This window comes from Thamnophis sirtalis, unplaced genomic scaffold (assembly GCF_051295495.1).
Source record: "Thamnophis sirtalis isolate CommonGarterSnake01/CBP01778 unplaced genomic scaffold, rThaSir2_p1.2 scaffold_15, whole genome shotgun sequence".
Taxonomy (NCBI): Eukaryota; Metazoa; Chordata; class Lepidosauria; order Squamata; family Natricidae; genus Thamnophis; species Thamnophis sirtalis.
Window position 1 is genome coordinate 37,953,678 of NW_028261395.1, and position 15,371 is coordinate 37,969,048.

The following is a 15,371-nucleotide window of genomic DNA, read 5'->3' on the forward strand; positions in this document are numbered from 1 at the left end:
TGTGAAAATGTCCACGAATGCTGAATTATGTCCCCCCCGGCTGAATTAAGAGAAGTAACTTAGGAAGGACATCATCGCGGGTCTCAACTCTGGGACTTCATTGGCCTTGTCAAAAGGGCCAGTTCTATTTATGAGGCTGTTTTAAGATGGAAAGGGGGTGGTGTCTCCTAGGACACCCCCCCCCTCAGTTAATTACATCTTTTGGTTTCTTGTTAGGAAATGAATTATTCTTTTCTGGCTGCAGTGGCTGACAGGATCCATCTGGGGGAAAGGGGACCTGTCAAATCAAAATGAGGGACTGATGAGAGAAAGGAGGAGAGAAGGAACTCAGAAAAGTCCTTCAGAACCAAGACCTAAATGCTAACAGAAGAAGAAGAATTCAGATTTGAGGGACATCTCCTCCTTCTCCTCCCCCCTCCTCTCCTTCTCCTCCTCCTCCTCTTCTTCTCCTTCTCCCCCTCCCTCTCCTTCTTCTTCTCCTCCCTCCTCCTTTCTTCTTCTTCTTCTTCTTCTTCTTCTTCTTCTTCTTCCTTTTCCTCCCTCCTCCTCCTCTCTTCTTTTTCTTTCTCCCTCCTTCTCCTCTTCTTCTTCATCTTCCTCCTCCTTTCCTCCTCCTCTTCTTCTCCCTCTCCCTCCCCTTCCCCTTCCTCCTCCTCTTCTTCTTCTCCTTCTCCCCCTCCTTTTTCTTCCTACTCCTCCTCCTCCCTCCTTCTCCTCCTCTCTTCTCCTCCTCTCTTCTTCTTCTCCTCCTCCTCCTCCTCCTCCTCCTCCCTTCTTCTTCTTCTTCCTCCCCCTCCTTCTCTTCTTCATCTTCCTCCTCCTTTCTCTTCCTCCTCCTTCCTCCCCTTCTTCTCCCTCTCCTTCCCCTTCCCCTTCCTCTTCTTCTTCTTTCTTCTTTCTCCTTCTTCTGATTTGAGGTCTATTAAAACACTTCTAACATTTTGCGATAGCCAATTTGGTTAACACACTAGAGTAGAAACCAAGAGATGGTGTTAAGTCTTGCCTTGGGCATGAAAACAGCTGGGCCAACTTAGGCCAGTCACTCTCTCTCAGCCCTAGGAAGGACGCAATGGCCAACCCCTTCTGAAAAGCCTTCAAGAAAATTCCACGTTCAAAATTCCCCTTTCAGTGGTATTAGTACCTCCCTTGATCTTGATTGCATCCCTCTGTTAATGCAATTTAGGATTGCATTGGCTTTTTTTTTTGGCTACCACCGCACACTGCTGGCTTATATTTAGCCACTAAGACTCCAAGATCCCTCTCACAGTCACTGCTATTAAGCCTGGTTTCACCCAGTCTGTATGAGTACCTTTGTTTTTTCTTACCCTTTACTTTTCTCTACCTTGAATTTCATTTTGTTAGGTAGGGCCCAGTGTTCAAGTCTGTCAAGACCCTTCTGGATCTTGAGCCTATCTTCTAGGGTGTTGGCTGTTCCTGCCAGCTTAGCATTAAAGCAGACGTGGTGAGATTTGGACATTAAGTGTGAAACCTACTGGGTCAGGCTGGACAGCCTCTTAGAGCACCTTTACTTCTATATTAAAAGCCACATAGACAGAGTTGGAGCTTGCAAAAGAAACAGGAAGCCAGTGCCTAACCACAAGATGTCCCTAGGTCAAAAGCCTATGTCAAAAGCCTATGTCAAAAGTCCAAGGTTCAATTAAAGTTCGTTAATGACACGTACTCCATAAACAAAAGGAGAAGTAAGACCCCATCTCCTTATAAGGCTTTCTCCTCTAGAAATGTGTTAAGTATTTCCGTGTTGCAATGCTTTTGAGAATGTATAAGAACGCGTGCTTCGATAATGAAGGTTGTTCAGAACTTGCAATGCTAAGCCATGGGCTAGCTTTCTGAACCTGACTGCCAAATAAACTTTTCCTGTATCCTGAGAAGTCTAAAGCCTGTCATTTTCTGCAACAGTATCATCTGCAAATTTGGTAAGTTCCTCTTCTATTCCCTGATCGATTTATGAAAAAAATAAGTTTGAAAAAGCACCTTTGGGACAACCGTGACCTGGATGACTGAGAATCTCCACTTTGGTATGACGTCCACAAAGAATTTGCCCCCCCTTCCTGCTCTATTTTTCTAAGGAACACCCCAAAGCCTTGTTGTTTGGGTCTGCCCCATGTTGGGCTCAAGCAGGGAGTCTCTCTTAACACTCGACAGGGCAGAGTGGAGCTTGGACAAATGGACGAGATGATTGGCACCCAATTGGGCACGCTGTACCCAGCCGTCTACAAAACCTGGCCAGGCAAAAATGTGCCATAACTCATAACTACCTCAGCAGTAAAGATTCAAAGAGATGAGAAACTTCCTGGCACTTTTCTACATATCTAAGTTGTTATCTATCATTATATGTATTTTTCCTTCTCTCTGTCTCTCCCTCACTCACTCCCTCACTCTCTCTCTCTTTCTCTCACTTTCCCTTCTCCCGTTTCTTTTAAAAAATGTCTACTCCCTTCACTTTTGTGACACATTATTTCTCCTGATGTATTCCTCTATTTTGTGGCAATCATTTTTCTCCGATGCTTGCATTTTTCGCAGGCTTTTTCCCTCTCTGCACCCCCCCCCTACATTTTCAAGGGGAATATTTCTGCCCTGCAAAACCCACCCAAGGTGGGTTTTTTAAAAAAATATCGACTGGAAAATGCAAAGCATGGAGATGAATTTCTGCCTATTCTTCTTTCCCTCTCATGCATACCCACAAATCTTACCTCCACAGAAAAGGGATAACGCAACGGTCTGTTGGATCCGAATAGCCCTGAAAATGCTACAGAGAGGAGAGCCGGTGGCAGCTTTACACAAAGAGGAAAACCCACACCAAGATTAACCCCCCTCCTCGCTTTCAACCCAGCACCAATTAGCAATCTTGTAAAACTCTTCCTGCTGCAAACATTAGTGCCTAGCACGGAAAATATTACAGGATTGCCGTCCTTGGATTTTCACGGCCCTTTGACACCCCTCCTCCACTTAATTATTATTTTTAAAACAGCCTCTGGTAGAGAGGGCTGTGTGGCCTATGACAAGTCGGAGCGGCAGGGAATTTGTTAAGTTTTAAAGATACCAACAGCCCCCCCCCTTTTTTTTTCCTGTTCGTTTGGTTTTAAAATATGTAATTTGGTCAGACCATCTGTTTCCCTATAGAAGCTTTTTTAACAAGTCCATCTTTGAATTCTCCGTTAAGTCTCTCTACTCCTGGGTTGGTTGCATCTTGGGAGAAGAACAGAGCTGGAAGGGGACTTGGAGGTCTTCTAGTCCAACCCCCTGCTCAAGCAGGAGGCCCTATAGCCGTGATGGGGAAGCTATGGCACGCGTGTCACAGGAGACACGCGGAGGCCTCTCTGCGGGCAGGCGAGCCATCGCCCAGCTCAGCTCCACCGCGCTTGCACATGCGCCTCCCACCAGCCAGCTGATTTTTGGGTCTCTGCCGCACATGTGGGAGACGGGCAGACATGGACGGGGAGGGGTGGGGGGCACGCATGCATGCGTGGGAGCACCCCCACACCCCGTTTTTGGTCCCAGGAGGCTGCAGGCAGGCCTGCCTGGCCCAAAATGGGGGCACCGGGGGTGGTGGTGTCCCACGCATGCATGGGGGCGAGCGCTGGGGGGGGGTCACCCGCGCATGCATAGGGGACAGGGCACATTGGCTGTGGGCATACACGCACATGCTGTTGCACACATGCACGCAATTTCAGCACGCGAGGACGAAAAGATTAGCCATCACTGTCCCATAGCATGCCAGAGACATGATTGTCCATTCTCTTCTTGATAACCTCCAATGATGGAGAACCCACAACTTCTGGAAGCCAATTTTTCCACTGATTTATGGATCTGGGATGGTAGAATAAGAGTTGGAAGGGACCTTGGGGGGTCTTCTAGTCCAACCCCCTACTCAAGCAGGGAAATTCTATACCATTCTGGACAAATGGATGTCCAGTCCCTTCTTAAAAACCTCCAATGTTGGAGCATTCACAACTTCTGGAGGCTAGTTGGGTCTTGACGGAAAAACAGAGTTGGAAGGGACCTTGGAGGTCTTCTAGTCCAACCCCCTGCTCAGGCAGAAAACCCTATACGTTTCAGACAAATGGGTGTCCAATCTCTTCTTGAAAGCCTCCGTTATTGGAACACCCACAAGGATGTAATGGATGGTGGGTGGCCCATAGGGAAAAAAGGGGGAACTAATATGCTTGTTTTGGAATAGGGAATCCCAGAGCCGGTTTTGCTTCTTCTATGCCAATGTGGTTTATTCAAGAAAGTTTTACACTTCATATAACGCGACATTATATAATACATAATTATACATACAAACAATACCCCAGGACTTTCTCTTTCTGGATTCGCCAACTGGACAGGTAGGATCAATCAACAGACCAGAAGCTTGGGGGGGGGGGGTGTCCCTGGGGAAAGTTGCCACCAGATTCGGACGGTTGGCCAGAGAGCGGGGAGGTGGGTTTCTCTCGCCGTTCCGAGAAGTACCCTCACCCCGCGAAGTTTCCGCAATGCAGAACAGCCGGTGACGAACCGGTCCCAGTTCCCACCTGAGCTCATCTGTCAACATCAGGTACCACGACGCTGCCGGTAAACAAGAGTTCCAACAGCTGCTCTACTTTGATGCTTGGCACAACTCACCCCACTGCGACAATCTCGCTGTAAGACTCAAGGAGTGTGTTTGTGTGTGTGTGTGTGTCAGCCTCAACCTCCCACCCTCCAACCACCTCCCTGGAGTGCCAAAGTCCAGATTGACAAAGAGAAGAGAAGGGTCTCCCATGTTTACGACCACAGACACCCTGCTCATTTTAAATTGTGATTATTAGTTGGGATCCTGAAGAGGAAACTCCAATACTTTGGCCATCTAATGAGAGGGAGGAAGGACTCCCTGGAGAAGAGCCTCATGCTGGGAACGATGGAGGGCAGAAGAAGAAGGGGGCGGCAGAGAAGGGGATGGCTGGATGGAGTCACCGAAGCAGCAGGCGTGAGCTTCAATGGACTCCAGAGGATGGGAGAGAACAGGAACACCTGGAGGAACGTTGTCCATGGGGTCACAATGGGTCGGACACGACTTCGCAACTAACAACAGCAACAATATTATTTGGGAAGCAGGGCACCCTATGCCGCGAAGCTCTGGTTTGGAGGGAGCAACAAATCCCTAGCTTTGTATGCACACACACAAACACACACACACACTTTGCGGCACAAAAGAGTTAAGATCTATTTTAAAACAGAAGTCACAAAATGAGCATTGGGGAAGAGGGGGGGTGAGGGGGAACGTGCGATGATGAAAAACCGTAGCAACGATACAACCAACAACTCAATATGTATGCGTCCAGCAACCAGCCAGCCGGCTGCCCTCTGGGTATAAATTATTTTTAAAAAATAAGGAGGAAAAAAGGCTACTGTGGCGCTGCCGTTGGTAACAGAGGGTCTGCAGGCCAGGGGTGAGTTATGGAGTGATTCAGTCGAAGAAATGCAGGTGTTGTTTCTTTTTATTTTTATTTTATTGTTTAGTAGATTGGGGGGAGAAGAGACTTCCTTCCCCTGTTTTCACTCCTCTTCAAAAATTCATGGAGGTGGGAAGTCAAAGAGTAAAGGATCCTGATCACCTCCTGGCATAATAATAATCCAGACAAGCTCTTATAGATAAGTGGCTCTGCACTTGAAAAGGGTATTGTGATGCATTACAGAAACCAGGTTTAGAGGAGGGAGAATTTACAGGCAAGCTGTGTGAGGAAAAACAACCTGGGTGATATCAAGAAAGAATCAGCAGGATTTGCCAGCAGGTCTTGATGGAAAAACTGTAAAGAAAACCTAAAGAAATCTGGACGGTTTCCAGCACACACAACTCATGCAGACGTTGCGTTACCAAACTAAGTGACGTTATCAGCATTGAGGGCATTACCTAGTTGCGTCACGAAATGTCTGCAGGGAAACCACCGAGCTCAAGAGAGCACCAAGGACCCCTTGTTTCAACCCTGGGGTTAAAGAACCCCTCACCCCCAAGGATGGAAGGAAGGGAAGGGAAAGGAAGGAAGGAAGAGAAGAAAGAGGGAGGGAGAAAGGAAGAGGAAGGAAGGAAAGAAAGAAAGAAAAGAAAGAAAGAGGGAGGGTGAGAGAAAGGAAGGAAGGGGGAAGGAAGAAAGAGGGAGGGAGGAAGAAAGAGGAAGGAGGAAAGAAGGAAGGAAAGAAAGAAAAGAAAGAGGGGTGCAAGAGAAAGGAAGGAAGGAAGGAAGGAAGGAAGGGGGAAGGGAGGAAGAAAGAGGAATGAAGGAGGAAAGGAGGGGAGAAAAAGGAAGGAAGGAAGGAAAAAAGAAAGAAAGAGGAAGGAAGGAAGGAGGAAAGGAAGAGAGAGGGAGGGAGGAAGAAAGAGGAAGGAAGGAGGAAGGAAGGAAAGAAAGAAGGGAAAAAAGAGAGGGGAGAGAAAGAAAGAAAAAAAGAGGAAGGAAGAAAGGAAGGAAAAAGAAATACAGACAGACAGAAAGAGAAAGAAAGAAAGAAAGAAAGAAAGAAAGAAAGAGAAAAAAAGAAAGAAAGAAAATGTGGTGGGCTTCCTGTTTAGAAAACAGGAGTTCCGGGGAGGAGAAATTGGGGGGCAGGTGAACAGATAGCTCCAATTACAGCCAGTTTTTTTGGGGGGGCTCTTATCCCCCCCAAATGATGAAACTGGGTGGGGGGAGGTGTTTCTTGTTTTGGCGAGCTTAAGCAGAACGAAGAAAAATCAGTAGGAAGAAATGAGAGGTAAAAAAAATTAAGGAGAAAGAAGCAAAAAGGAGGAATATTGGAGGGGGGGGAATGGACTATGTGGGGGTTAGAGCATGAATTCCCAGCTAATCCCAGCAGTCGGTGAAAAGGGATGATGCTTCCTACTTACACATCACGTTGAGAAAGATGTTGCCTGAGGCCAGGACCACTTTCTCGCGAGTCGCCCGGTCGTAAATCCCCACGTGACATTCATAGGGTCCATTGTCCGAAATCCGGACTTCAGGAAGCCTGGAAAGACAAGAGAGAAACAGAGAATGTAAGGACACTGGGATGCATTTAAAATGAGATGGCAGAACATTATGGCGATTTTCCTAACCCTTTATTGTCCTCGACGTCTGACCGTTCACTTAGTGACCGTTTGAAGGCACTGAGAAAAAAGCAAATTCACGAGTGGTCCTCGCGCTTACGACTGCAGCGGCATCGCCCTCGGTCACATGATCAAAACTTGGGCGCTTGGCTGTTGACTCGTGTTTACGACGGTTGCAGCGTTCCCGGGGTCACCAACCTGTGACCTTCCCAGCTAAGTCAACAGGGGGCAGCCAGATTCGCTTAACAACGGCATGGTTCACTTAACAGCGGCAGTGATTTGTGTAACAACCGTGGAACAAAAAGGACATAAAACCGAGAGCAACCTGCTTAGCAATTGCCTTGTTCAGGAACTGAAATTCTGCTGCCAACTCTGGTCGTAAGATGAGGACTGTAAACAGACTGGGCCAGGAGTGGCAAACCTTTGTGCCGAAATTGCGTGCATGCATGTGCCCACACCCATAATGCAATTTGCCCCACCCCCTGTGCATACGCGCACGATCCCACTGCACTCCCCCTGCCCTCCCATTTTGGGCCTAGCAGGCCTCCCTGAAGCCTCCTGGAACCAAAAATGGGCTGCGGGGGCAGTGATGGGTTCCTATTGGCTAAGACCGGTTGGGCTGAACCGGTAGTGGTTTGGTGGCCTGGGTTGCTGGAATCGGCAAAGGCCCAGGTTTGCCACACCCCCAAACTGGTTCTCTGGTTCATCTTGTTTTGCACTTCTGCGCATGCGCAGAACAATTTTTATTGCACTTGTGCATGCACGCGCAGCCCACCCACGAGGGAACTGGCAGTAGTGCCTGCCGGAACCCACCCCTGCATGCGGGGGGGGGGGACGCTGCACACTCCTGTGCCCTGTTTTGGGCCCAGCAGGCCTCCCTGAAGCCTCCTGGAACCAAAAATTTCATTTCATTTCATTTATTAAATTTATAGGCCCCCCAATCCCGGAGGACTCCGGGCGGCTTACAACGAAAGAAGAAAAAAGAAAAACAAAATAAGTAAAAAATAGTTTAAAAATCACAACACACATACGTTCTAATTGGGGCTGGACCTTAACACTAAGGTCAACAGCCCCAGGCTTGCCGGAACAGCCAGGTTTTAACGGCTTTCCTGAAGGCCATGAGAGTGGGTAAGGTCCGGACCTCTGGGGGTAGCTGATTCCACAGGATCGGAGCAGCCACAGAGAAGGCTCTCCTCCAGGGGCCCGCCAGCTGACACTGTCCGGCTGACGGTATCCAAAGGAGGCCCACCCTGTGGGATCTTATCGGCCGTTGGGAGGTGTATGGCAGTAGGCAGTCTCGCAGATAGGCTGGTCCTAAGCCATGTAGGGCTTTAAAGGTAATAACCAACACCTTGAATTGCGTCCAAATAGACCCTGTGCTCCCTCTGCCCCCTGTATATGCGGGTGTGACTTACCTGCCCCCATTTATGCATGTGACCCCCCCGATCCCCTGCGCATGCACACCAGAGGTGGGTTCCTACCGGTTCAGCCGGATAGGTAGGAACTCGGCTTGCTACACCCCCGAACCAGTTCTATTTTCGGCGGCGCCATCTTGATTTTCAGTACTGAACAATCTTGGTTGCAAATTTGTTTTCCTTTTCTAACGTTGTGTGCATGCGCAGAGCTTTTTAGGTACAAATGTGCCCAGGCACAGATCGCACGCTTGGCCTGTGCGCCAAATTATTAGCACGCCATACCGGCCGTAATGCCAGTTGCAACCCATCCCTGATGCACGCACATCTCCCGCAGCCGGCAAAGATCCGAAAAGAAGGTGACTGGCTGGCGGGAGGCGGGTGCGTATCCGCGGTGGAGCTGAGGTGGCCGACGGCTCGCGTGCTTGTAGAGAGGGCTCCGCGTGCCACTTGTGTCCCGCATGCCATAGATTCGCCATGACGGGACTGGGCTGTTTCTGCACAAATCCAAACTTTATTTCATCGTCTGGCCTAAAAGGATTCTTGGTTTTAATTCCAGACAGTCAATTGGACCTAAGCAAGACTTCAGATAGATTATTTTCACTCTGAGCCTCCGAACCTGCAGAGAAAGCATGTGATTTTTTTCCCCACTTATTTTTTTTTCTCAACTCCCACGTCGAAAAGGAAAGCCTGCACCGTATTGTTTGAGACGATATTGGAAATGCAATTTTTACTTCCAGAAAACGTGGAGAAATAATATCGATCGTCGGGCAAATCCTGAACTACGGTGGTTTTTTTGAATGGAAGGTAGAAGGAGGGGTGAATACGGGCCAAAGAGCTGAGGATCAAAAAAATATAATAAAATCTTTTTGTGCACGCTGGATTAAATTGAGTGTTGGAAGAATCTCTCTTCAGCTCTGCTCTGGCCCTTGACATTTTTCGACTGGGGCTGTGAAATTCATCTACTGACACAACTGCAGATTTAACAACACCAAAAAAAAACAGGTCTAAAAGAGGAAGGGAGAGGGAGTTTGGTACAGGAAAGGACTCCGGGGAGAAGGAGCGAAAGAAAATCAAAGCGATTCCGCCGTGCTTGCAAAGCCCAACCTGGAAGAGAAACTTCAAAATGAATCTCTAAGGAAGACAAGACAGAAAGAAAAAAGGAAGGAAGGAAGAGGGAGGGAGGGAAGAAAGGAGAAAAAATAAGAAAGAAAGAAAGAAAGAAAGAAAGAATGAAAGAAAGAAAGAACATTGAGCAAGGAATCAAGGATGAGAGGCAGAAATGGAGGGATAAGAGGGAGGAAGGAAGGAAGGAAGGAGAAAGAATAAGAAAGAAAGAAGAAAGAGAGGAAGGAAAGAGAAAGAGAGAGAGAGAAAGAAAGAACACTGAGCAAGGAATCAAGGATGAGAGGCAGAAATGGAGGGATAAGAGGGAGGAAGGAAGGAAGGAAGGAAGGAAGGAAGGAAGGAAGGAAGGAGAAAGAATAAGAAAGAAAGAAGAAAGAGAGGAAGGAAAGAGAAAGAGAGAGAGAGAAAGAAAGAACACTGAGCAAGGAATCAAGAATGAGAGACTGAAATGGAGGGATAAGAGAGAGGGATGAAGGAAGGAGAAAGAATAAGAAAGAAAGAAGAAAGAAAGAGAGGAAGGAAAGAGAAAGAAAGTAAGAGAAAGAAAGAAAGAACACTGAGCAAGGAATCAAGGATGAGAGGCAGAAGTGGAGGGATAAGAGGAAAGGAAGGAGGAAGGAAAGAGAAAGAATAAGAAAGAAAGAAGAAAGAGAGGAAGGAAAGAGAAAGAGAGAGAGAGAGAAAGAAAGAGCATGGAATCAAGAATGAGAGACTGAAATGGAGGGATAAGAGAGAGGGGTGAAGGAAGGAAGGAGAAAGAATAAGAAAGAAAGAGAGGAAGAAAGAGAGGAAGGAAAGAAAGGAATAAGAGAGAGAGAGAGAGAAAGAACATTGAGCAAGGAATTAAGGATGAGAGGCAGAAATGGAGGGATAAGAGGGAGGAAGGAAGGAGAAAGAATAAGAAAGAAAGAAGAGAGTAAGGAAAGAAAGAGAGAGAGAGAAAGAAAGAGCATGGAATCAAGAATGAGAGACTGAAATGGAGGGATAAGAGAGGGATGAAGGAAGGAAGGAGAAAGAATAAGAAAAAGAGAAGAAAGAAAGAGAGGAAGGAAAGAGAAAGGAAGTAAGAGAGAGAGAAAGAAAGAACATTGAGCAAGGAATTAAGGATGAGAGGCAGAAATGGAGGGATAAGAGGGAGAAAGGAAGGAGAAAGAATAAGAAAGAAGAAAGAGAGGAAGGAAAAAGAAAGAAAGAAAGAAAGAAAGAAAGAGAAATAAAGAAAACATTGAGCAAGAAATTAAGGATGAGAGTAGGAATGGAGGGAGGTAGGAAGGGAGGGAAGGAGGAAGGAATGAAGGAAGGAAGGCAGATGAAACCAATTTTGGTGGGCTTGCTGTGCAGAGTTTAGAAAACAGGAGTCCCAGAGAGGAGAAATTGAGGGCAGGTGAACGGAGAGCTCAAATTACAGCCAGGGGGGGGGCTCTCATCCCCCAAAATGATAAAACTGGGGGAGGGGGGTCTTGTTGTGGTGAGCTTAAGCAGAATGAAGAAAAACCAATAGGAAGAAATGAGAAAAAAACCCTAAATAAATAAGGAGAAAGAAGCAAAAAGGAAGAATATTTGGGAGGGGGAAACAAGGACTAGAACCTTGAGATCCGAACAAGTGAGACCCCCGTGGGTCTAAAATGCGACTTTCCTGCCTTGGGTGACACGTAGAGCATTCCATGCTCAGGCCACCAGCTGAGAAAGCGCCAGAGGAGGGAAGCCGATAGGTAAATTAAATCTTTGCGGGACGGAGAGAATAAATTCCCTCAATCTGTTTAATCTCCCTTTAATTGATCCGACGTCTGATGAAGTGGAAAGCAGGGGCCAGGAAAGCGGGTCTCGGAAATTAACTCTCAGGAGGCTAATCTTTTTTTTTAAATGTACAAGCTCGGCAGCTAAATCTTGGTTTGGGGAAGAGAATTAGCTGCCCCGGGCAAACATCCACGTAATAAAAAGTTAAATCGACGGGTTAACTTGGGATAGACATGGAAAATCTACCTGCCTGCCTTCGCTGACAACCAGGGAACGAAAAGCGAGGAGAAGGAAGGTAAGAATCGAGCCAAGAACTGCAAAGACTATGGATCTACACATAATCCTCAATTTAGGCCCATGAAGAGCCTCGGCGGTGCAGTGGTTAGAGCGCAGTTGCCTTCTTTCTTTCTTTCTTTCTTTCTTTCTTTCTTTCTTTCTTTCTTTCTTTCTTTCCTTCCTTCCTTCCTCCCTTCCTCCTTCCTTCTCCCTTCCTTCCTCCCTTCCCTCCCAGTGGTTAGAATGCAGTATTGCAGGCTAACTCTGCCCACTGCCAACAGTTCAATCCTGACGGCTCAAGATTGACTCAGCCTTCCATCTGTCTGAGATGGGTAAAATGAGGACCCAATTGTTGGGGGCAAGAGGCTGATTCTGTCAACTGCTTAGAGAGAGCTGTAAAAGCTCTGTGGAGCGGTATATAAGTCTTAAGTACTATTCCTTCCTTCCTCCCTTCCCTCCCAGTGGTTAGAATGCAGTATTGCAGGCTAATTCAGCCCCACTGCCAACAGTTTGATCCCGACCGCCTTAAGGTGGACTCAGCCTGCCATCCTTCTGAGGTGGGTCAAATGAGGACCCAGATTGTTGAGGGCAATGAGGCTGACTCTGTAAACCGCTTAGAGAGGGCTGTAAAAGCAACTGTGAAGCGGGATATAAGTCTTAGCTTAGCTATTGCTATCCGTTTACTGACTGAGGTTATGACGGTGCTGAAAAAAGCAATTTATTGACGTAAAAGCTTCTTAGAAGCCCAAGTGAAGTTTCCAAAGAGACGTGTCCAAATGTTTTGGGGAGGGAGATGGCCCTGATGATGACCTCATCCCAAAAATCTCTCAGACCTTCATATGACATTGAGAGGGGAGAGGCCCCCCTCTCTCCCTACATTTCTCATCTCTTTCTCCCCCTTCTCTCTCTCTCCCCTCTCCTTCCATCTCCCATCTCCCTTTCTCTCTCTCTCTCATCTTTCCCTCTCTCCTTCTGCCTCTCCCTCCCTTTCCCATTTCTCTCTCACCCTTCTCTCTCTCTCTCCCCCACTCTCCCTCTCCTTCCCTCTCTGTCATATATCTCTCCCCCCTCTCCTTCCCACTCCCATCTCTCCCTTTCTCCTTTTCTCTCTCTCTCTCTCTCATCTTTCCCTCTCCCCTTCTCCCTCTCCCTCCCTTTCTCATCTCTCTCTCCTCCACTCTCCCTCTACCCCACTCTCCCTCTCCTTCCCTCTGACATCTCTCCCTCTACCCTTCAATCTCTCCCCCTCTCTCCTTCCCTCTCCCATTTCTCCCTTTCTTTCTCTCTCTCATCTTTCCATCTCCCCTTCTCCCTCTCCCTCCCTTTCTCATCTCTCTCTCCTCCACTCTCCCTCTCCCCCACTCTCCCTCTCCTTCCCTCTGACATCTCTCCCTCTCCCCTTCACTCTCTCTCCCTCCCTCCCACTCCCATCTCTCCCTCTCTCTCTCATCTTTCCCTCTCCCCTTCTCCCTCTCCCTCCCTCCCTCTCCTTCACTCTCCCAAGTCTCTCTCTCTCTCGCCCTCCTGGGAATTGACTGCCATCGATCTGCCTCCTGGTTAGTCAGTATTCAGATAACGGCGAGGGAGGAGGAGGGAAGATCAGAACGGAGCTTCTTTCTCACCAGCGACGGGGCTTAGGGATCAATAAACTATTAATAAACTAGTGAAGGTTTTAAAGGAGAGATCTGTGTGTAATGCTATTTAGCAGCTAGAGTTTACCAACAATGACAGCTCCTCAGAAGGGTAAGTAATTGCATTATTGCAAGGAGGGGTGGGGGGAAGCAGACGGAGGAGAAAGCGAGAGGCAGGCGGAAACACCGTCTCTCCCCCCCCCCCCTGGGGCTGGAGGAGGAGGAGGAGGAGGGGGGGGTGAAGCTTGGGAGCCCAGAGGTTAAGGCTCCCGGGACTCCCGTCTGTCTAAAAAGGCCTGTGATGCTTTCCCAAACAGGAGCTGATCAGAGTCCGCTTGAAGAAGATTGATTGGGAAGAAAGCAACGGGGTTCCAAGGCCTCCATCATGCCAACGGTTTCTGATTGAGCATCCATGTCTTCTCTGATGCACTTGGGGGGGGGGGGAGAGCTTCCTTCCTTCCTTTCCATCCATCCATCCATCCACCAATCTACCAATCCCATCGCTCCTTCCTTCCTTCTTTCCCATCCATCCATCCATTCATTCCTCCATCCTCCAATTTATCAATCTGATCCCTCCCTACCTCCTTCCTTCCTATACATTCCTCCATCTATCATATCTCTCCTCCCTTCCTCCCATCTTCCTTCCTCCCTTCCTTCTTTCCTCCCTCCCTTCCTTATTTCTCCTTCCTTCCCTTTCCCTCCCTCCCTCATTGTCTTCCTTATTTCCCCTTTCTTCCTTCCATCTTCCTTCATTCCTCCCTCCCATATTCCTTCCTTCCTTCCATTTTCCTCCCTCCCTCTCTCCCATTTTCCTTCCTCCCATTCTCCTTCCCTCTCTCCCTCCTCCTTGTTTTTCTTATTTCTCCTTCCTTCCATCTCCCTCCCCCCATTGGCTTCCTTATTTCTCCTTCCTTCCATCTCCCTCCCTCCCTCCCTCTCTCCCATATTCCTTCCTCCCGTTCTTCTTCCCTCCCTCCCACCTTGTTTTTCTTATTTCTCCTTCCTTCCTCCCATCTCCCTCCCCTCCTCATTGGCTTCCTTATTTCTCCTTCCTTCCATCTTTCTTTCTCCCTCCCTCCCATATTCGTTCCTCCCTCCCTCCCTAATCCTCGACTTATAATCACAATTTCTTTCATACTGTAGTGTAGTACATCCCTCCTCTTGGGGTGCCAAAACCAACAGGGGAATCCAGAGCCAGCCAGCCTGTCTCTCTTGGAACCCCCATCCCCCTCACGTGGGACAGGGGGCCAAGGGACCCGAACAGCTGTGCTTCTCCCGAGGAGCAAGGCGGCCCAGGAGCACCTGATATGCCGTCACACATCCGGGCCATGCCAAGTTTCTCAGCATTCTCCGCTCTGATCCTTGGAGTTGAGCACAGCTGGCGATTGCTCGGTCATTGCTTCCCTGGGATACAAATCAGCCAGTGTATCTGATTTAAGTACGTGGGGTTGATCCAGGCGGCTCCGAGGGTGGCCAATTTATCCGCCAGATGAAGCTGGGGAGAGAAGGAAATGAGGGCGAACAAGGCGGCCAGATTCGGAGAGGGAATCTCGTGGTGGGACCCAGTGGTTGGTTTTTATCGCTCCTTTTGGTGAGGCTTGAAATTCGCCTCCCAGGTCTTTCAAAACCCATTAATGGTCCTCCTCACCCAGTTGGCTCCCTCCCTCCCACCCTCTCTATCTCCACTCGGCCTTCACACCATCTGGAGCAAGGAGAAAGCTGAAAGGAGAAGAGAGGTAGGTGTGAGTTGCTTCGATCCAGCCCAGAACGGCGGCTGAGAATCAGCTATTCATAAGGGGTGGAGAAGGAAGTTGAGTGGTTCAAGAGCAACTTGGTTTTTTTTTATAGGACTACCATCTGCTCCATCGTGGCCACCTTGATGTACTGTTTGCTCACCTACCTGCTTACATGATGAGGTGACCAAGGAGATGAAGGATAACAGAATAACAGAGTCGGAAGGGACCTTGGAGGTCTTCTAGTCCAATCCCCATGGCTCATGCAGAAGACTATATATCATTTCAGACCAATGGCTGTCCAATCTCCAGTTTTGGATCATTGACAACTTCTGGAGACAAGTTGTTCCGTTGATTAATTGTCCTAACCGTCAGGAAATTTCCCCTTAGTTCT

At 48.2% G+C, this 15,371-nt stretch overlaps 1 protein-coding gene across 2 annotated transcripts in view; it reads right to left on the reverse strand.

Moving 5' to 3' along the window:
• IGSF21 (immunoglobin superfamily member 21) overlaps window positions 1-15,371 on the reverse strand; it is a 161,065-nt gene that overhangs the window by 41,997 nt on the left and 103,697 nt on the right. For both annotated transcript variants that reach the window (XM_087702191.1, XM_087702190.1), the window contains exon 4: window positions 6,863-6,981. In XM_087702191.1, the coding sequence (XP_087558317.1) occupies window positions 6,863-6,981 (119 nt within the window). The remainder of the gene's footprint in view (window positions 1-6,862; window positions 6,982-15,371) is intronic.